The 21,656-nt window shown below is 33.7% G+C and overlaps 1 protein-coding gene across 1 annotated transcript; it reads right to left on the bottom strand.

Annotated features, from left to right (window-relative positions):
* Positions 1-19,243: 19,243 nt before the first annotated feature.
* LOC135564948 (uncharacterized) lies at positions 19,244-21,010 on the bottom strand. Its single transcript, XM_065011029.1, has 3 exons — positions 20,147-21,010; positions 19,755-19,865; positions 19,244-19,660 (listed from the first exon to the last, which is right to left on the bottom strand). The coding sequence occupies exons 1-3, from the start codon at positions 20,615-20,617 to the stop codon at positions 19,601-19,603; spliced, it is 642 nt and encodes a 213-aa protein (XP_064867101.1). The 5' UTR covers positions 20,618-21,010; the 3' UTR covers positions 19,244-19,600.
* Positions 21,011-21,656: the final 646 nt, after the last annotated feature.

Here is a 21,656-nt window from a genome sequence, read left to right as displayed (position 1 = left end):
CATCAAACATGATTTAGAGCTTTGTTTATGGAAAAGTGCTTATTTCTGCATTTCAATGTTGCAACTTGCTGAAAACTGTCCACAATGTTCATTTAATCTCAAATAGACAGCACAGCCAAAATTGGACATCCAGAGTGCATCAAACATGATTTAGAGCTTGTTTATGGAAAAGTGCTTATTTCTGCATTTCAATGTTGCAACTTGCTGAAAACAGTCTACAGGTGTTTTCATAACATCTCGAATAAACATAACAAAAACAAGTTTTTATCCAGAGTGCATCAAACATGATTTAGAGCTTGTTTATGGAAAAGTGCTTATTTCTGCATTTCCATGTTTCAACTTGCTGAAAACAGTCTACAGTGTTTTCATAACATCTCGAATAAACATAACAAAAACACGTTTTTATCCAGAGTGCATCAAACATGATTTAGAGCTTGTTTATGGAAAAGTGCTTATTTCTGCATTTCAATGTTGCAACTTGCTGAAAACAGTCTACAAGTGTTTTCATAACATCTCGAATAAACATAACAAAAACAAGTTTTTATCCAGAGTGCATCAAACATGATTTAGAGCTTGTTTATGGAAAAGTGCTTATTTCTGCATTAAAATGTTGCAACTTGCTGAAAACAATCTACAGTGTTTTCATAACATCTCGAATAAACATAACAAAAACACGTTTTTATCCAGAGTGCATCAAACATGATTTAGAGCTTGTTTATGGAAAAGTGCTTATTTCTGCATTTCAATGTTTCAACTTGCTGAAAACAGTCTACAGTGTTTTCATAACATCTCGAATAAACATAACAAAAACAAGTTTTTATCCAGAGTGCATCAAACATGATTTAGAGCTTGTTTATGGAAAAGTGCTTATTTCTGCATTTCAATGTTGCAACTTGCTGAAAACAGTCTACAAGTGTTTTCATAACATCTCGAATAGACATAACAAAAACAAGTTTTTATCCAGAGTGCATCAAACATGATTTAGAGCTTTGTTTATGGAAAAGTGCTTATTTCTGCATTTCAATGTTGCAACTTGCTGAAAACAGTCTACAGTGTTTTCATAACATCTCGAATAAACATAACAAAAACAAGTTTTTATCCAGAGTGCATCAAACATGATTTAGAGCTTTGTTTATGGAAAAGTGCTTATTTCTGCATTTCCATGTTTCAACTTGCTGAAAACAGTCTACAGTGTTTTCATAACATCTCGAATAAACATAACAAAAACAATTTTTTATCCAGAGTGCATCAAACATGATTTAGAGCTTTGTTTATGGAAAAGTGCTTATTTCTGCATTTCAATGTTGCAACTTGCTGAAAACTGTCCACAATGTTCATTTCATCTCAAATAGACAGCACAGCCAAAATTGGACATCCAGAGTGCATCAAACATGATTTAGAGCTTGTTTATGGAAAAGTGCTTATTTCTGCATTTCAATGTTGCAACTTGCTGAAAACAGTCTACAGTGTTTTCATAACATCTCAATAAACATAACAAAAACAAGTTTTTATCCAGAGTGCATCAAACATGATTTAGAGCTTTGTTTATGGAAAAGTGCTTATTTCTGCATTTCCATGTTTCAACTTGCTGAAAACAGTCTACAGTGTTTTCATAACATCTCGAATAAACATAACAAAAACAAGTTTTTATCCAGAGTGCATCAAACATGATTTAGAGCTTTGTTTATGGAAAAGTGCTTATTTCTGCATTTCAATGTTGCAACTTGCTGAAAACTGTCCACAATGTTCATTTCATCTCAAATAGACAGCACAGCCAAAATTGGACATCCAGAGTGCATCAAACATGATTTAGAGCTTGTTTATGGAAAAGTGCTTATTTCTGCATTTCAATGTTGCAACTTGCTGAAAACAGTCTACAGGTGTTTTCATAACATCTCTAATAAACATAACAAAAACATGTTTTTATCCAGAGTGCATCAAACATGATTTAGAGCTTTGTTTATGGAAAAGTGCTTATTTCTGCATTTCCATGTTTCAACTTGCTGAAAACAGTCTACAGTGTTTTCATAACATCTGAATAAACATAACAAAAACATGTTTTTATCCAGAGTGCATCAAACATGATTTAGAGCTTGTTTATGGAAAAGTGCTTATTTCTGCATTTCAATGTTGCAACTTGCTGAAAACAGTCTACAATGTTTTCATAACATCTGAATAAACATAACAAAAACAAGTTTTTATCCAGAGTGCATCAAACATGATTTAGAGCTTGTTTATGGAAAAGTGCTTATTTCTGCATTTCAATGTTGCAACTTGCTGAAAACAGTCTACAGTGTTTTCATAACATCTGAATAAACATAACAAAAACATGTTTTTATCCAGAGTGCATCAAACATGATTTAGAGCTTGTTTATGGAAAAGTGCTTATTTCTGCATTTCCATGTTTCAACTTGCTGAAAACAGTCTACAGTGTTTTCATAACATCTCGAATAAACATAACAAAAACATGTTTTTATCCAGAGTGCATCAAACATGATTTAGAGCTTGTTTATGGAAAAGTGCTTATTTCTGCATTTCAATGTTGCAACTTGCTGAAAACAGTCTACAATGTTTTCATAACATCTCAATAAACATAACAAAAACATGTTTTTATCCAGAGTGCATCAAACATGATTTAGAGCTTGTTTATGGAAAAGTGCTTATTTCTGCATTTCAATGCTGCAACTTGTTGAAAACAGTCTACAGTGTTTTCATAACATCTCGAATAAACATAACAAAAACATGTTTTTATCCAGAGTGCATCAAACATGATTTAGAGCTTGTTTATGGAAAAGTGCTTATTTCTGCATTTCAATGCTGCAACTTGTTGAAAACAGTCTACAGTGTTTTCATAACATCTCGAATAAACATAACAAAAACAAGTTTTTATCCAGAGTGCATCAAACATGATTTAGAGCTTGTTTATGGAAAAGTGCTTATTTCTGCATTTCAATGTTGCAACTTGCTGAAAACAGTCTACAGTGTTTTCATAACATCTCAAATAAACATAACAAAAACAAGTTTTTATCCAGAGTGCATCAAACATGATTTAGAGCTTTGTTTATGGAAAAGTGCTTATTTCTGCATTTCAATGTTGCAACTTGCTGAAAACAGTCTACAGTGTTTTCATTTCTCGAATAAACATAACAAAAACAAGTTTTTATCCAGAGTGCATCAAACATGATTTAGAGCTTGTTTATGGAAAAGTGCTTATTTCTGCATTTCCATGTTTCAACTTGCTGAAAACAGTCTACAGTGTTTTCATAACATCTCGAATAAACATAACAAAAACAAGTTTTTATCCAGAGTGCATCAAACATGATTTTAGAGCTTTGTTTATGGAAAAGTGCTTATTTCTTCATTTCAATGTTGCAGCTTGCTGAAAACTGTCCACAATGTTCATTTCATCTCAAATAGACAGCACAGCCAAAATTGGACATCCAGAGTGCATCAAACATGATTTAGAGCTTGTTTATGGAAAAGTGCTTATTTCTGCATTTCAATGTTGCAACTTGCTGAAAACAGTCTACAGTGTTTTCATAACATCTGAATAAACATAACAAAAACAAGTTTTTATCCAGAGTGCATCAAACATGATTTTAGAGCTTTGTTTATGGAAAAGTGCTTATTTCTGCATTTCCATGTTTCAACTTGCTGAAAACAGTCTACAATGTTTTCATAACATCTGAATAAACATAACAAAAACATGTTTTTTATCCAGAGTGCATCAAACATGATTTAGAGCTTTGTTTATGGAAAAGTGCTTATTTCTGCATTTCAATGTTGCAACTTGCTGAAAACTGTCCACAATGTTCATTTCATCTCAAATAGACAGCACAGCCAAAATTGGACATCCAGAGTGCATCAAACATGATTTAGAGCTTGTTTATGGAAAAGTGCTTATTTCTGCATTTCAATGTTGCAACTTGCTGAAAACAGTCTACAGTGTTTTCATAACATCTCGAATAAACATAACAAAAACAAGTTTTTATCCAGAGTGCATCAAACATGATTTAGAGCTTTGTTTATGGAAAAGTGCTTATTTCTGCATTTCCATGTTTCAACTTGCTGAAAACAGTCTACAATGTTTTCATAACATCTCGAATAAACATAACAAAAACATGTTTTTATCCAGAGTGCATCAAACATGATTTAGAGCTTGTTTATGGAAAAGTGCTTATTTCTGCATTTCAATGTTGCAACTTGCTGAAAACAGTCTACAATGTTTTCATAACATCTCGAATAAACATAACAAAAACAAGTTTTTATCCAGAGTGCATCAAACATGATTTAGAGCTTGTTTATGGAAAAGTGCTTATTTCTGCATTTCAATGTTGCAACTTGCTGAAAACAGTCTACAGTGTTTTCAAAACATCTGAATAAACATAACAAAAACAAGTTTTTATCCAGAGTGCATCAAACATGATTTAGAGCTTGTTTATGGAAAAGTGCTTATTTCTGCATTTCCATGTTGCAACTTGCTGAAAACAGTCTACAATGTTCTTCATAACATCTCAAATAAACATAACAAAAACAAGTTTTTATCCAGAGTGCATCAAACATGATTTAGAGCTTGTTTATGGAAAAGTGCTTATTTCTGCATTTCAATGTTGCAACTTGCTGAAAACAGTCTACAATGTTTTCATTTCAACATCTCAAATAAACATAACAAAAACAAGTTTTTATCCAGAGTGCATCAAACATGATTTAGAGCTTGTTTATGGAAAAGTGCTTATTTCTGCATTTCAATGTTGCAACTTGCTGAAAACAGTCTACAATGTTTTTAACATCTCAAATAAACATAACAAAAACAAGTTTTTTCCAGAGTGCATCAAACATGATTTAGAGCTTGTTTATGGAAAAGTGCTTATTTCTGCATTTCAATGTTGCAACTTGCTGAAAACAGTCTACAATGTTTTCATTTCATCTCAAATAAACATAACAAAAACAAGTTTTTATCCAGAGTGCATCAAACATGATTTAGAGCTTGTTTATGGAAAAGTGCTTATTTCTGCATTTCAATGTTGCAACTTGCTGAAAACAGTCTACAATGTTTTCATAACATCTGAATAAACATAACAAAAACAAGTTTTTATCCAGAGTGCATCAAACATGATTTAGAGCTTGTTTATGGAAAAGTGCTTATTTCTGCATTTCAATGTTGCAACTTGCTGAAAACAGTCTACAATGTTTTCATAACATCTCGAATAAACATAACAAAAAAAAGTTTTTATCCAGAGTGCATCAAACATGATTTAGAGCTTGTTTATGGAAAAGTGCTTATTTCTGCATTTCCATGTTTCAACTTGCTGAAAACAGTCTACAGTGTTTTTTAACATCTCAATAAACATAACAAAAACAAGTTTTTATCCAGAGTGCATCAAACATGATTTAGAGCTTGTTTATGGAAAAGTGCTTATTTCTGCATTTCAATGTTGCAACTTGCTGAAAACTGTCCACAATGTTCATTTCATCTCAAATAGACAGCACAGCCAAAATTGGACATCCAGAGTGCATCAAACATGATTTAGAGCTTGTTTATGGAAAAGTGCTTATTTCTGCATTTCAATGTTGCAACTTGCTGAAAACAGTCTACAGTGTTTTCATAACATCTCGAATAAACATAACAAAAACAAGTTTTTATCCAGAGTGCATCAAACATGATTTAGAGCTTGTTTATGGAAAAGTGCTTATTTCTGCATTTCCATGTTTCAACTTGCTGAAAACAGTCTACAGTGTTTTCATAACATCTCGAATAAACATAACAAAAACAAGTTTTATCCAGAGTGCATCAAACATGATTTAGAGCTTTGTTTATGGAAAAGTGCTTATTTCTGCATTTCAATGTTGCAACTTGCTGAAAACTGTCCACAATGTTCATTTCATCTCAAATAGACAGCACAGCCAAAATTGGACATCCAGAGTGCATCAAACATGATTTAGAGCTTGTTTATGGAAAAGTGCTTATTTCTGCATTTCCATGTTGCAACTTGCTGAAAACAGTCTACAGTGTTTTCATAACATCTCAAATAAACATAACAAAAACAAGTTTTTATCCAGAGTGCATCAAACATGATTTAGAGCTTTGTTTATGGAAAAGTGCTTATTTCTGCATTTCAATGTTGCAACTTGCTGAAAACAGTCTACAATGTTTTCATAACATCTCGAATAAACATAACAAAAACAAGTTTTTATCCAGAGTGCATCAAACATGATTTAGAGCTTGTTTATGGAAAAGTGCTTATTTCTGCATTTCAATGTTGCAACTTGCTGAAAACAGTCTACAGTGTTTTCATAACATCTCGAATAAACATAACAAAAACAAGTTTTTATCCAGAGTGCATCAAACATGATTTAGAGCTTTGTTTATGGAAAAGTGCTTATTTCTGCATTTCAATGTTGCAACTTGCTGAAAACTGTCCACAATGTTCATTTAATCTCAAATAGACAGCACAGCCAAAATTGGACATCCAGAGTGCATCAAACATGATTTAGAGCTTGTTTATGGAAAAGTGCTTATTTCTGCATTTCAATGTTGCAACTTGCTGAAAACAGTCTACAGTGTTTTCATAACATCTCAAATAAACATAACAAAAACAAGTTTTTATCCAGAGTGCATCAAACATGATTTAGAGCTTGTTTATGGAAAAGTGCTTATTTCTGCATTTCAATGTTTCAACTTGCTGAAAACAGTCTACAGTGTTTTCATAACATCTCAAATAAACATAACAAAAACACATTTTTATCCAGAGTGCATCAAACATGATTTAGAGCTTGTTTATGGAAAAGTGCTTATTTCTGCATTTCAATGTTGCAACTTGCTGAAAACAGTCTACAGTGTTTTCATAACATCTCGAATAAACATAACAAAAACAAGTTTTTATCCAGAGTGCATCAAACATGATTTAGAGCTTGTTTATGGAAAAGTGCTTATTTCTGCATTTCAATGTTGCAACTTGCTGAAAACAGTCTACAGTGTTTTCATAACATCTCAAATAAACATAACAAAAACACATTTTTATCCAGAGTGCATCAAACATGATTTAGAGCTTGTTTATGGAAAAGTGCTTATTTCTGCATTTCAATGTTTCAACTTGCTGAAAACAGTCTACAATGTTTTCATAACATCTCAAATAAACATAACAAAAACAAGTTTTTATCCAGAGTGCATCAAACATGATTTAGAGCTTTGTTTATGGAAAAGTGCTTATTTCTGCGTGTCAATGTTGCAACTTGCTGAAAACAGTCTACAATGTTTTCATAACATCTCGAATAAACATAACAAAAACAAGTTTTTATCCAGAGTGCATCAAACATTATTTAGAGCTTGTTTATGGAAAAGTGCTTATTTCTGCATGTCAATGTTGCAACTTGCTGAAAACAGTCTACAGTGTTTCATAACATCTCGAATAAACATAACAAAAACAAGTTTTTATCCAGACTGCATCAAACATGATTTAGAGCTTTGTTTATGGAAAAGTGCTTATTTCTGCATTTCAATGTTGCAACTTGCTGAAAACAGTCCACAGTGTTTTCATAACATCTCAAATAAACAGCACAAAAACAAGTTTTTATCCAGAGTGCATCAAACATGATTTAGAGCTTGTTTATGGAAAAGTGCTTATTTCTGCATTTCCATGTTTCAACTTGCTGAAAACAGTCTACAATGTTTTCATAACATCTCAAATAAACATAACAAAAAAGTTTTTATCCAGAGTGCATCAAACATGATTTAGAGCTTGTTTATGGAAAAGTGCTTATTTCTGCATTTCCATGTTTCAACTTGCTGAAAACAGTCTACAATGTTTTCATAACATCTCGAATAAACATAACAAAAACAAGTTTTTATCCAGAGTGCATCAAACATGATTTAGAGCTTGTTTATGGAAAAGTGCTTATTTCTGCATTTCCATGTTTCAACTTGCTGAAAACAGTCTACAGTGTTTTCATAACATCTCAAATAAACATAACAAAAAAAGTTTTTATCCAGAGTGCATCAAACATGATTTAGAGCTTGTTTATGGAAAAGTGCTTATTTCTGCATTTCAATGTTGCAACTTGCTGAAAACTGTCCACAATGTTCATTTCATCTCAAATAGACAGCACAGCCAAAATTGGACATCCAGAGTGCATCAAACATGATTTAGAGCTTGTTTATGGAAAAGTGCTTATTTCTGCATTTCAATGTTGCAACTTGCTGAAAACAGTCTACAATGTTTTCATAACATCTCGAATAAACATAACAAAAACAAGTTTTTATCCAGAGTGCATCAAACATGATTTAGAGCTTTGTTTATGGAAAAGTGCTTATTTCTGCATTTCAATGTTGCAACTTGCTGAAAACTGTCCACAATGTTCATTTAATCTCAAATAGACAGCACAGCCAAAATTGGACATCCAGAGTGCATCAAACATGATTTAGAGCTTGTTTATGGAAAAGTGCTTATTTCTGCATTTCAATGTTGCAACTTGCTGAAAACAGTCTACAATGTTTTCATAACATCTCAAATAAACATAACAAAAAAAGTTTTTATCCAGAGTGCATCAAACATGATTTAGAGCTTGTTTATGGAAAAGTGCTTATTTCTGCATTTCCATGTTCAACTTGCTGAAAACAGTCTACAGTGTTTTCATAACATCTCGAATAAACATAACAAAACAAGTTTTTATCCAGACTGCATCAAACATGATTTAGAGCTTGTTTATGGAAAAGTGCTTATTTCTGCATTTCAATGTTGCAACTTGCTGAAAACAGTCTACAATGTTTTCATAACATCTCGAATAAACATAACAAAAACATTTTTTTATCCAGAGTGCATCAAACATGATTTAGAGCTTGTTTATGGAAAAGTGCTTATTTCTGCATTTCAATGTTGCAACTTGCTGAAAACAGTCTACAATGTTCATTTCATCTCAAATAAACATAACAAAAAAAGTTTTTATCCAGAGTGCATCAAACATGATTTAGAGCTTGTTTATGGAAAAGTGCTTATTTCTGCATTTCCATGTTTCAACTTGCTGAAAACTGTCTACAATGTTTTTTCATCTCAAATAAACATAACAAAAAATTTTTATCCAGAGTGCATCAAACATGATTTAGAGCTTGTTTATGGAAAAGTGCTTATTTCTGCATTTCCATGTTTCAACTTGCTGAAAACTGTCTACAATGTTTTTCATAACATCTCAATAAACATAACAAAAACAATTTTTATCCAGAGTGCATCAAACATGATTTAGAGCTTGTTTATGGAAAAGTGCTTATTTCTGCATTTCCATGTTTGCAACTTGCTGAAAACAGTCTACAATGTTTTCATAACATCTCAAATAAACATAACAAAAACAAGTTTTTATCCAGAGTGCATCAAACATGATTTAGAGCTTGTTTATGGAAAAGTGCTTATTTCTGCATTTCAATGTTGCAACTTGCTGAAAACAGTCTACAATGTTTTTCAACATCTCAAATAGACATAACAAAAAAAGTTTTTATCCAGAGTGCATCAAACATGATTTAGAGCTTGTTTATGGAAAAGTGCTTATTTCTGCATTTCAATGTTGCAACTTGCTGAAAACAGTCTACAATGTTTTCATAACATCTCAATAAACATAACAAAAACAAGTTTTTATCCAGAGTGCATCAAACATGATTTAGAGCTTGTTTATGGAAAAGTGCTTATTTCTGCATTTCAATGTTGCAACTTGCTGAAAACTGTCTACAATGTTTTTAACATCTCAAATAAACATAACAAAAACAAGTTTTTATCCAGAGTGCATCAAACATGATTTAGAGCTTGTTTATGGAAAAGTGCTTATTTCTGCATTTCCATGTTTGCAACTTGCTGAAAACAGTCTACAATGTTTTCATTTTATCTCAAATAAACAGCAAGCAAAAACAAGTTTTTATCCAGAGTGCATCAAACATGATTTAGAGCTTGTTTATGGAAAAGTGCTTATTTCTGCATTTCCATGTTTCAACTTGCTGAAAACTGTCCACAATGTTTTCATTTTATCTCAAATAAACATAACAAAAAATTGTTTTTATCCAGAGTGCATCAAACATGATTTAGAGCTTGTTTATGGAAAAGTGCTTATTTCTGCATTTCAATGTTGCAACTTGCTGAAAACAGTCTACAATGTTTTTTTAACATCTCAAATAAACATAACAAAAAAAGTTTTTATCCAGAGTGCATCAAACATGATTTAGAGCTTGTTTATGGAAAAGTGCTTATTTCTGCATTTCAATGTTGCAACTTGCTGAAAACAGTCTACAATGTTTTCATAACATCTCAAATAAACATAACAAAAAAAGTTTTTATCCAGAGTGCATCAAACATGATTTAGAGCTTTGTTTATGGAAAAGTGCTTATTTCTGCATTTCCATGTTTCAACTTGCTGAAAACTGTCCACAATGTTTTCATTTCATCTCAAATAAACAGCACAAAAAAATTTTTACATCCAGAGTGCATCAAACATGATTTAGAGCTTGTTTATGGAAAAGTGCTTATTTCTGCATTTCCATGTTTCAACTTGCTGAAAACAGTCTACAATGTTTTCATTTTATCTCAATAAACATAACAAAAAAAGTTTTTATCCAGAGTGCATCAAACATGATTTAGAGCTTGTTTATGGAAAAGTGCTTATTTCTGCATTTCCATGTTTCAACTTGCTGAAAACAGTCTACAATGTTTTCATAACATCTCAAATAAACATAACAAAAAAAGTTTTTATCCAGAGTGCATCAAACATGATTTAGAGCTTGTTTATGGAAAAGTGCTTATTTCTGCATTTCCATGTTTCAACTTGCTGAAAACAGTCTACAGTGTTTTCATAACATCTCGAATAAACATAACAAAACAAGTTTTTATCCAGAGTGCATCAAACATGATTTAGAGCTTGTTTATGGAAAAGTGCTTATTTCTGCATTTCAATGTTGCAACTTGCTGAAAACAGTCTACAATGTTTTCATAACATCTCAAATAAACATAACAAAAACAAGTTTTTATCCAGAGTGCATCAAACATGATTTAGAGCTTGTTTATGGAAAAGTGCTTATTTCTGCATTTCAATGTTGCAACTTGCTGAAAACTGTCCACAATGTTCATTTCATCTCAAATAGACAGCACAGCAAAAATTGGACATCCAGAGTGCATCAAACATGATTTAGAGCTTGTTTATGGAAAAGTGCTTATTTCTGCATTTCAATGTTGCAACTTGCTGAAAACAGTCTACAATGTTTTCATAACATCTCAAATAAACATAACAAAAACAAGTTTTTATCCAGAGTGCATCAAACATGATTTAGAGCTTTGTTTATGGAAAAGTGCTTATTTCTGCATTTCAATGTTGCAACTTGCTGAAAACTGTCCACAATGTTCATTTCATCTCAAATAGACAGCACAGCCAAAATTGGACATCCAGAGTGCATCAAACATGATTTAGAGCTTGTTTATGGAAAAGTGCTTATTTCTGCATTTCAATGTTGCAACTTGCTGAAAACAGTCTACAGTGTTTTCATAACATCTCGAATAAACATAACAAAAACAAGTTTTTATCCAGAGTGCATCAAACATGATTTAGAGCTTGTTTATGGAAAAGTGCTTATTTCTGCATTTCAATGTTGCAACTTGCTGAAAACAGTCTACAGTGTTTTCATAACATCTCGAATAAACATAACAAAAACAAGTTTTTATCCAGAGTGCATCAAACATGATTTAGAGCTTGTTTATGGAAAGTGCTTATTTCTGCATTTCAATGTTGCAACTTGCTGAAAACTGTCCACAATGTTCATTTCATCTCAAATAGACAGCACAGCAAAAATTGGACATCCAGAGTGCATCAAACATGATTTAGAGCTTGTTTATGGAAAAGTGCTTATTTCTGCATTTCAATGTTGCAACTTGCTGAAAACAGTCTACAATGTTTTCATAACATCTCGAATAAACATAACAAAAACAAGTTTTTATCCAGAGTGCATCAAACATGATTTAGAGCTTGTTTATGGAAAAGTGCTTATTTCTGCATTTCAATGTTGCAACTTGCTGAAAACAGTCTACAATGTTCATTCATAACATCTCAAATAAACATAACAAAAACAAGTTTTTATCCAGAGTGCATCAAACATGATTTAGAGCTTGTTTATGGAAAAGTGCTTATTTCTGCATTTCCATGTTGCAACTTGCTGAAAACAGTCTACAATGTTTTTCAACATCTCAAATAAACATAACAAAAACATTTTTATCCAGAGTGCATCAAACATGATTTAGAGCTTGTTTATGGAAAAGTGCTTATTTCTGCATTTCATGTTTCAACTTGCTGAAAACAGTCTACAGTGTTTTCATTTCATCTCAAATAAACATAACAAAAACAAGTTTTTATCCAGAGTGCATCAAACATGATTTAGAGCTTGTTTATGGAAAAGTGCTTATTTCTGCATTTCAATGTTGCAACTTGCTGAAAACAGTCTACAATGTTTTCATTTCATCTCAAATAGACATAACAAAAACAAGTTTTTATCCAGAGTGCATCAAACATGATTTAGAGCTTGTTTATGGAAAAGTGCTTATTTCTGCATTTCAATGTTGCAACTTGCTGAAAACAGTCTACAATGTTTTCATTTCATCTCAATAAACATAACAAAAACAAGTTTTTATCCAGAGTGCATCAAACATGATTTAGAGCTTGTTTATGGAAAAGTGCTTATTTCTGCATTTCCATGTTCAACTTGCTGAAAACAGTCTGCAATGTTTTCATAACATCTGAATAAACATAACAAAAACATGTTTTTATCCAGAGTGCATCAAACATGATTTAGAGAGCTTGTTTATGGAAAAGTGCTTATTTCTGCATTTCCATGTTTCAACTTGCTGAAAACAGTCTACAATGTTTTCATAACATCTCAAATAAACATAACAAAAACAAGTTTTTATCCAGAGTGCATCAAACATGATTTAGAGCTTGTTTATGGAAAAGTGCTTATTTCTGCATTTCCATGTTTCAACTTGCTGAAAACAGTCTACAATGTTTTTAACATCTCAAATAAACATAACAAAAACATGTTTTTATCCAGAGTGCATCAAACATGATTTAGAGAGCTTGTTTATGGAAAAGTGCTTATTTCTGCATTTCCATGTTTCAACTTGCTGAAAACAGTCTACAATGTTTTCATAACATCTGAATAAACATAACAAAAACAAGTTTTTATCCAGAGTGCATCAAACATGATTTAGAGCTTGTTTATGGAAAAGTGCTTATTTCTGCATTTCCATGTTTCAACTTGCTGAAAACAGTCTACAGTGTTTTCATTTTATCTCAAATAAACATAAAAAAAAAATTTTTTACATCCAGAGTGCATCAAACATGATTTAGAGCTTGTTTATGGAAAAGTGCTTATTTCTGCATTTCCATGTTTCAACTTGCTGAAAACAGTCTACAATGTTTTCATTTCATCTCAAATAAACATAACAAAAACAAGTTTTTATCCAGAGTGCATCAAACATGATTTAGAGCTTGTTTATGGAAAAGTGCTTATTTCTGCATTTCCATGTTTCAACTTGCTGAAAACAGTCTACAGTGTTTTCATAACATCTCGAATAAACATAACAAAAACAAGTTTTTATCCAGAGTGCATCAAACATGATTTAGAGCTTTGTTTATGGAAAAGTGCTTATTTCTTCATTTCAATGTTGCAACTTGCTGAAAACTGTCCACAATGTTCATTTCATCTCAAATAGACAGCACAGCCAAAATTGGACATCCAGAGTGCATCAAACATGATTTAGAGCTTGTTTATGGAAAAGTGCTTATTTCTGCATTTCAATGTTGCAACTTGCTGAAAACAGTCTACAATGTTTTCATAACATCTCAAATAAACATAACAAAAACAAGTTTTTATCCAGAGTGCATCAAACATGATTTAGAGCTTTGTTTATGGAAAAGTGCTTATTTCTGCATTTCAATGTTGCAACTTGCTGAAAACTGTCCACAATGTTCATTTCATCTCAAATAGACAGCACAGCCAAAATTGGACATCCAGAGTGCATCAAACATGATTTAGAGCTTGTTTATGGAAAAGTGCTTATTTCTGCATTTCAATGTTGCAACTTGCTGAAAACAGTCTACAATGTTTTCATAACATCTCGAATAAACATAACAAAAACAAGTTTTTTATCCAGAGTGCATCAAACATGATTTAGAGCTTGTTTATGGAAAAGTGCTTATTTCTGCATTTCAATGTTGCAACTTGCTGAAAACTGTCCACAATGTTCATTTAATCTCAAATAGACAGCACAGCAAAATTGGACATCCAGAGTGCATCAAACATGATTTAGAGCTTGTTTATGGAAAAGTGCTTATTTCTGCATTTCAATGTTGCAACTTGCTGAAAACAGTCTACAATGTTTTCATAACATCTCGAATAAACATAACAAAAACATGTTTTTATCCAGAGTGCATCAAACATGATTTAGAGCTTGTTTATGGAAAAGTGCTTATTTCTGCATTTCCATGTTTCAACTTGCTGAAAACAGTCTACAATGTTTTCATAACATCTCAAAAACATAACAAAAACAAAATTTTTATCCAGAGTGCATCAAACATGATTTAGAGCTTGTTTATGGAAAAGTGCTTATTTCTGCATTTCAATGTTGCAACTTGCTGAAAACAGTCTACAATGTTTTCATAACATCTCAAATAAACATAACAAAAACAAGTTTTATCCAGAGTGCATCAAACATGATTTAGAGCTTGTTTATGGAAAAGTGCTTATTTCTGCATTTCAATGTTGCAACTTGCTGAAAACAGTCTACAATGTTTTCATTTCATCTCAAATAAACATAACAAAAACAAGTTTTTATCCAGAGTGCATCAAACATGATTTAGAGCTTGTTTATGGAAAAGTGCTTATTTCTGCATTTCCATGTTTCAACTTGCTGAAAACAGTCTAATGTTTTCATTTATCTCAAATAAACATAACAAAAAAAATTTTTATCCAGAGTGCATCAAACATGATTTAGAGCTTGTTTATGGAAAAGTGCTTATTTCTGCATTTCAATGCTGCAACTTGCTGAAAAAAGTCCGACAATGTTCATTTCATCTCAAATAGACAGCACAGCAAAAATTGGACATCCAGAGTGCATCAAACATGATTTAGAGCTTGTTTATGGAAAAGTGCTTATTTCTGCATTTCCATGTTTCAACTTGCTGAAAACAGTCTACAATGTTTTCATTTTATCTCAAATAAACATAACAAAAACAAGTTTTTATCCAGAGTGCATCAAACATGATTTAGAGCTTTGTTTATGGAAAAGTGCTTATTTCTGCATTTCCAATGTTTCAACTTGCTGAAAACTGTCCACAATGTTTTCATTTTATCTCAAATAACAGCACAAAAACAAAATTTTTATCCAGAGTGCATCAAACATGATTTAGAGCTTGTTTATGGAAAAGTGCTTATTTCTGCATTTCCATGTTTCAACTTGCTGAAAACAGTCTATAATGTTTTTATAACATCTCGAATAAACATAACAAAAACAAGTTTTTATCCCAGAGTGCATCAAAACATGATTTAGAGCTTGTTTATGGAAAAGTGCTTATTTCTGCATTTCCATGTTTCAACTTGCTGAAAACTGTCCACAATGTTAATTTTATCTCAAATAGACAGCACAGCAAAAATTGGACATCCAGAGTGCATCAAACATGATTTAGAGCTTGTTTATGGAAAAGTGCTTATTTCTGCATTTCCATGTTTCAACTTGCTGAAAACTGTCCACAATGTTAATTTTATCTCAAATAAACATAACAAAAACAAGTTTTTATCCCAGAGTGCATCAAAACATGATTTAGAGCTTGTTTATGGAAAAGTGCTTATTTCTGCATTTCCATGTTTCAACTTGCAGAAAACAGTCTATAATGTTTTCATAACATCTCAAATAAACATAAACAAAAACAATTTTTTATCCAGAGTGCATCAAACATGATTTAGAGCTTGTTTATGGAAAAGTGCTTATTTCTGCATTTCCATGTTTCAACTTGCTGAAAACTGTCCACAATGTTAATTTTATCTCAAATAGACAGCACAGCAAAAATTGGACATCCAGAGTGCATCAAACATGATTTAGAGCTTGTTTATGGAAAAGTGCTTATTTCTGCATTTCCATGTTGCAACTTGCTGAAAACAGTTTACAGTGTTTTCATACAATAACAAAAACAATTTTTTATCCCAGAGTGCATCAAAACATGATTTAGAGCTTGTTTATGGAAAAGTGCTTATTTCTGCATTTCCATGTTTCAACTTGCTGAAAACTGTCCACAATGTTAATTTTATCTCAAATAAACATAAGCAAAAATTTTTAATCAGAGTGCATCAAACATGATTTAGAGCTTGTTTATGGAAAAGTGCTTATTTCTGCATTTCCATGTTTCAACTTGCTGAAAACAGTCTACAGTGTTTTCATAACATCTCAAAACATAAAAAAAAAGTTTTTTCCATCAGAGTGCATCAAACATGATTTAGAGCTTGTTTATGGAAAAGTGCTTATTTCTGCATTTCAATGTTTTGACTTGCTGAAAACTGTCTACAATGTTTTTTATCTCAAATAAACATAACAAAAATCATTTTTGCACATGGAGAGTGCATCAAACATGATTTAGAGCTTGTTTATGGAAAAGTGCTTATTTCTGCATTTCATGTTTCAACTTGAAAACTGAAAACAGTCTACAGTGTTTTCATAACATCTTTCAGAATAAAACATAAAAAAAATAAGCACTTTCCAGAGTGCATCAAACATGATTTAGAGCTTGTTTATGGAAAAGTGCTTATTTCTGCATTTCCATGTTTCAACTTGCTGAAAACAGTTTTCAGCAAGTTTTCATAAATGCAGAAATAAACCATAAACAAAAATCATGTTTGATGCACTCTGAGATGTCAAAAACATTTTTTTAGTTATGTTTATTTGAGATGAAATGAAAACATTGTCTGACATTTTCAGCAAGTTGCAACATTGAAATGCAGAAATAAGCACTTTTCCATAAACAAGCTCTAAATCATGTTTGATGCACTCTGGATGTCCAATTTTGGCTGTGCTGTCTATTTGAGATGAAATGAACATTGTGGACAGTTTTCAGCAAGCTGCAACATTGAAATGAAGAAATAAGCACTTTTCCATAAACAAGCTCTAAATCATGTTTGATGCACTCTGGATAAAAACATGTTTTTGTTATGTTTATTTGAGATTAAATGAACATTGTGGACAGTTTTCAGCAAGTTGCAACATTGAAATGCAGAAATAAGCACTTTTCCATAAACAAAGCTCTAAAATCATGTTTGATGCACTCTGGATAAAAACATGTTTTTGTTATGTTTATTTGAGATGTTAAAAACACTTGTGGACTGTTTTCAGCAAGTTGAAACATGGAAATGCAGAAATAAGCACTTTTCCATAAACAAGCTCTAAATCATGTTTGATGCACTCTGGATAAAAACTTGTTTTTGTTATGTTTATTCGAGATGTTATGAAAACATTGTAGACTGTTTTCAGCAAGTTGAAACATGGAAATGCAGAAATAAGCACTTTTCCATAAACAAGCTCTAAATCATGTTTGATGCACTCTGGATGTCCAATTTTTTTGCTGTGCTGTCTATTTGAGATGAAATGAACATTGTGGACAGTTTTCAGCAAGTTGCAACATTGAAATGCAGAAATAAGCACTTTTCCATAAACAAGCTCTAAATCATGTTTGATGCACTCTGGATAAAAACTTGTTTTTGTTATGTTTATTCGAGATGTTATGAAAACACTGTAGACTGTTTTCAGCAAGTTGAAACATGGAAATGCAGAAATAAGCACTTTTCCATAAACAAGCTCTAAATCATGTTTGATGCACTCTGGATGTCCAATTTTGGCTTTGCTGTCTATTTGAGATGAAATGAACATTGTGGACAGTTTTCAGCAAGTTGCAACATTGAAATGCAGAAATAAGCACTTTTCCATAAACAAGCTCTAAATCATGTTTGATGCACTCTGGATGTCCAATTTTGGCTGTGCTGTCTATTTGAGATTAAATGAACATTGTGGACAGTTTTCAGCAAGTTGCAACATTGAAATGCAGAAATAAGCACTTTTCCATAAACAAAGCTCTAAAATCATGTTTGATGAACTCTGGATAAAAACATGTTCTGTTGCACAAAACTAGGATAGGGATTAAGCCAGGATATCTTGGTGATCCTGGCTCAATTGATCCGTAATCCGGTTGCACTAAAGATGGATAAGGGGCAGGAGGATATGTTATGGTATAAATTACCATGGAGATTTATTCTGTGGAGCTAGCCTGCTCCAGACCAGGCTAAATTCCAGGATCTATTTAATCTCATCCCTAATGTCAGTCAGCAGTCACCACAAATGGAAACCAATAGTTATTTCACTGCTCACTATACATTGTTATCACATATAACTAGACCCACTGTTATTATTTAAACGTTTGTGATCATTAATTTCAATGATTTTGGATAAAAAATGATTTTTAGATGATGTTGCTATCATTAGATAATTTACAGTTTCCCATAGACTATAAGGCTATATATAAAATGATAGAATATTAGGGCCACAGAGGGGAAAAAACACAAGTCATAATATTGTAACCAGTTGTTTTAAAGGAGGACAGTTGTTAAAATGACAGATGTGGGGCATTTCGTGAAATTGTACTTCAGTATGGTTTCATAAACAAAGACATGCTGATGTGCCAGAATATTAAGTATCACATTGTCATAAGTATCAAAACTGTAAAAACAATATGTAGCTTTTCTGCAGAAAGAACCAGCCTCATAAATTTATGACTTTATCCTTTTTCTTCAGTGTGGCCCTAGTACTCTGTCATATAAACAAATACACATTCCATATGAATATAAAAACACAATGTGTAACATTATGTTCCTTTATTGAATAAGGACAAAACAAAGCAGGTAAACCATCAGCTCCTTTCGAAACTGAAGTCACAGTGACTCTACAAGATGGAAAGCACAGAATCCAAGCATATTATACAAAATGATACATACACATTCAAAGGTCTGTATATAACACACCCTGCATGTCTGCACACTAAAATAAATGCAGGACAAATCCATACACATCAACTGAACAGACAAATGAATGGATGCAGTAGCCTCCCTGCAGCCTTGTATTACACACAGTATACCGCACAAACATCATAAGAGGCCAAATTCGTCAAAAACGAACCCAAAAAACCCAAATTCCTCTGCCACCGCAGGACATATTTAACCAAAATTGAAAGCACACATACTAACTAAAATAATTCAACACATATTGGTCCCTCAGCAGCCGACCACTGTCGTCATCAGGGAAGATTGCCGGATTGTCCCAGTCCATGGCTGGTGGCACTCTGGGGGCCCTCTCCTTCCTCAGGCAGGCCACATTGTGGAGGACAGCACAAGCCACAGTAATATCACATGCCCTAACAGGGCTGACCCTTAATTTGTGAAGGCAGTGAAAGCGTGCCTTCAGGAGGCCAAAGGTCATTTCAACTCTGGCCCTGGTCCTGGCATGGGCATGGTTGTAGGCCTGCTGTGCTTCCTGGGGGTCTGTGAAAGGTGTCAGGAGAAAAGGCTGGCAGCCATACCCCCTGTCTCCCAGCAACACACCAGAGAATTCACCTGTCAACACAAAATCTCATCATTACTACCTCATAAACACAGTGATATTCTTGACACAGCCATGATGGTTATAAATAGGGGTTGTGTGGCTTACCTTGTGATAGGCACTGATAGATTTCAGAGGCCCGAAGATTCTGGAGTCATGGACTGAGCCAGGCCATTTTGCCACAACATTGCTGATCACACAGTCAGCATTGCAGACCATCTGAAATCATAAGATGAGGAATATTACACCAATCAATGCACATCACTGGCAATGCAGAGTGTTCGTCAATGGACAATATCAAAAAGTTATGTTCACCTGAACATTAATGCTGTGAAAGGATTTCCTATTCACAAAATCGGCCTCATGGGCACCTGAGGGGGCTTTTATCCTTATGTGTGTGGAGTCCACTGCACCAATGACATTGGGGAAACCTGTCACACAAAGTAATGAGTATCCTACTATGTGTTAACAGTTGTCCTGTAATTTGTAGATCCTCTTACCTGCAATCCTATAGAACTCCTCTTTGATGTCACAGAGTCTTCTGTGGCCAGGAAGGAGATGAAGACATCTGCTAATGCTTTGATAGCCAGACACACACTCCTTATTGTGCGGCAAATTGTGGCCTTGTTCAGCTGTTCTGCATCCCCCACTGAGTACAGGAAGGCTCCACTAGCAAAAAAGCGCAAGGCCACACAAACCATTTGCTCCACACTCAGTGCATGGCTCCGTGCAGTGCGGTGCTTAATCCTGGGACCCAGTAGTCTGCATAGATACCTGATGCCATCTGCAGAAAACCTGTATCTTTCATATAGATGGTCATCAGGGAAGGCCAGTGGGTCCAACCGGTCCCTGAAGACCCTTTCTCGCCTGAAGGCTCTCCTCAGCACAAGTGCTTCTTCATCCACCACATCTCGCACGAATGGGCATGCCATTGTCAGAGCAGAAAGGAACACACAATTTTGGGCCTTCATATAGGCTAGTGGCCACACCTGGTGCTGGGGGGGTGGGCAAAAGAGGGCGATGCCTTATAACGATGACTTGGTTGTACTGATTGCTGGGAAAATAAAAAAAACCTTAGAAAGATGCCACCGTCCTGTGTGCTCACAATAAGAGCTCACATCCAGTGCAAGATTTTCCATCTTTTTCTTCTTGTACTGAATGTCTATGTCTGCCAGTTCTATTTGGCGCCGGAGGTGGTTGCCATACAACTTTCTGATAGCTTGTGAGCTCTGTGAACACAATACAATTAGCGCAGCTGGAATTTGGCAGGATGTGGTGTCCTTTTATTAATACGCACTATGTTGCCAGGCTGGTTTTCCCACTGTATAGCATCTGGGTCCTGTAAAAGAAATTAGATTTTTTGATTTTGATGAGGACTCCTCACCATTGTAGAGTAAATAGTACTTTCACAGTCTTAACATGATACCTCATGCCTTCTGGAATCCAGAGAGATGGTCTCCTCCTCATCATCGCTCCATCATGATCTGTTGCTGCTGCACCAGCAGGGCACTGGGATAGTTCCATTTATCTCATTTAATGGATTCACTGGCAGCAGGACACTGGGATAGGCTACATGATCTCTCTTCACCAGCAGCACTCACTGGGATAGGCTACATGATCCCTGCTTTGCACCAGCAGCAGGAACACAGTGCTGCCAGGCAATAGGCCAATGATCCCTGTTTCACCAGCAGCAGGACACTGGGATTCAATATGATCCCTCTTTCACCAGCAGCAGATGGAAGGACATGATCCTCTTTCACCAGCAGCAGGATCTGGGAGGAACACATGATCCCTCTTTCACCAGCATCAGGACACTGAGATAGGTTACTGATCCTTTATCACCAGCAGCAGGCACATGTGCTCTTCTTTGCTAAATTCATTTGGAAGAGGAAGCACCCGTCCTTGTCTAAATTCTTTTCACTTCAGTGGGAAAAATGTGCAGACAATGTGTGACCACCTCAAATGTATAATTATTTTTGGGACTTCCATTAACACCTCTGTAGTCATGGA

Source organism: Oncorhynchus nerka, linkage group LG26 (assembly GCF_034236695.1).
Source record: "Oncorhynchus nerka isolate Pitt River linkage group LG26, Oner_Uvic_2.0, whole genome shotgun sequence".
In the NCBI taxonomy this organism is placed as follows: Eukaryota; Metazoa; Chordata; class Actinopteri; order Salmoniformes; family Salmonidae; genus Oncorhynchus; species Oncorhynchus nerka.
Note: the sequence above shows the minus strand (reverse complement) of the source record. Positions and strands in the feature narration are given on the sequence as shown.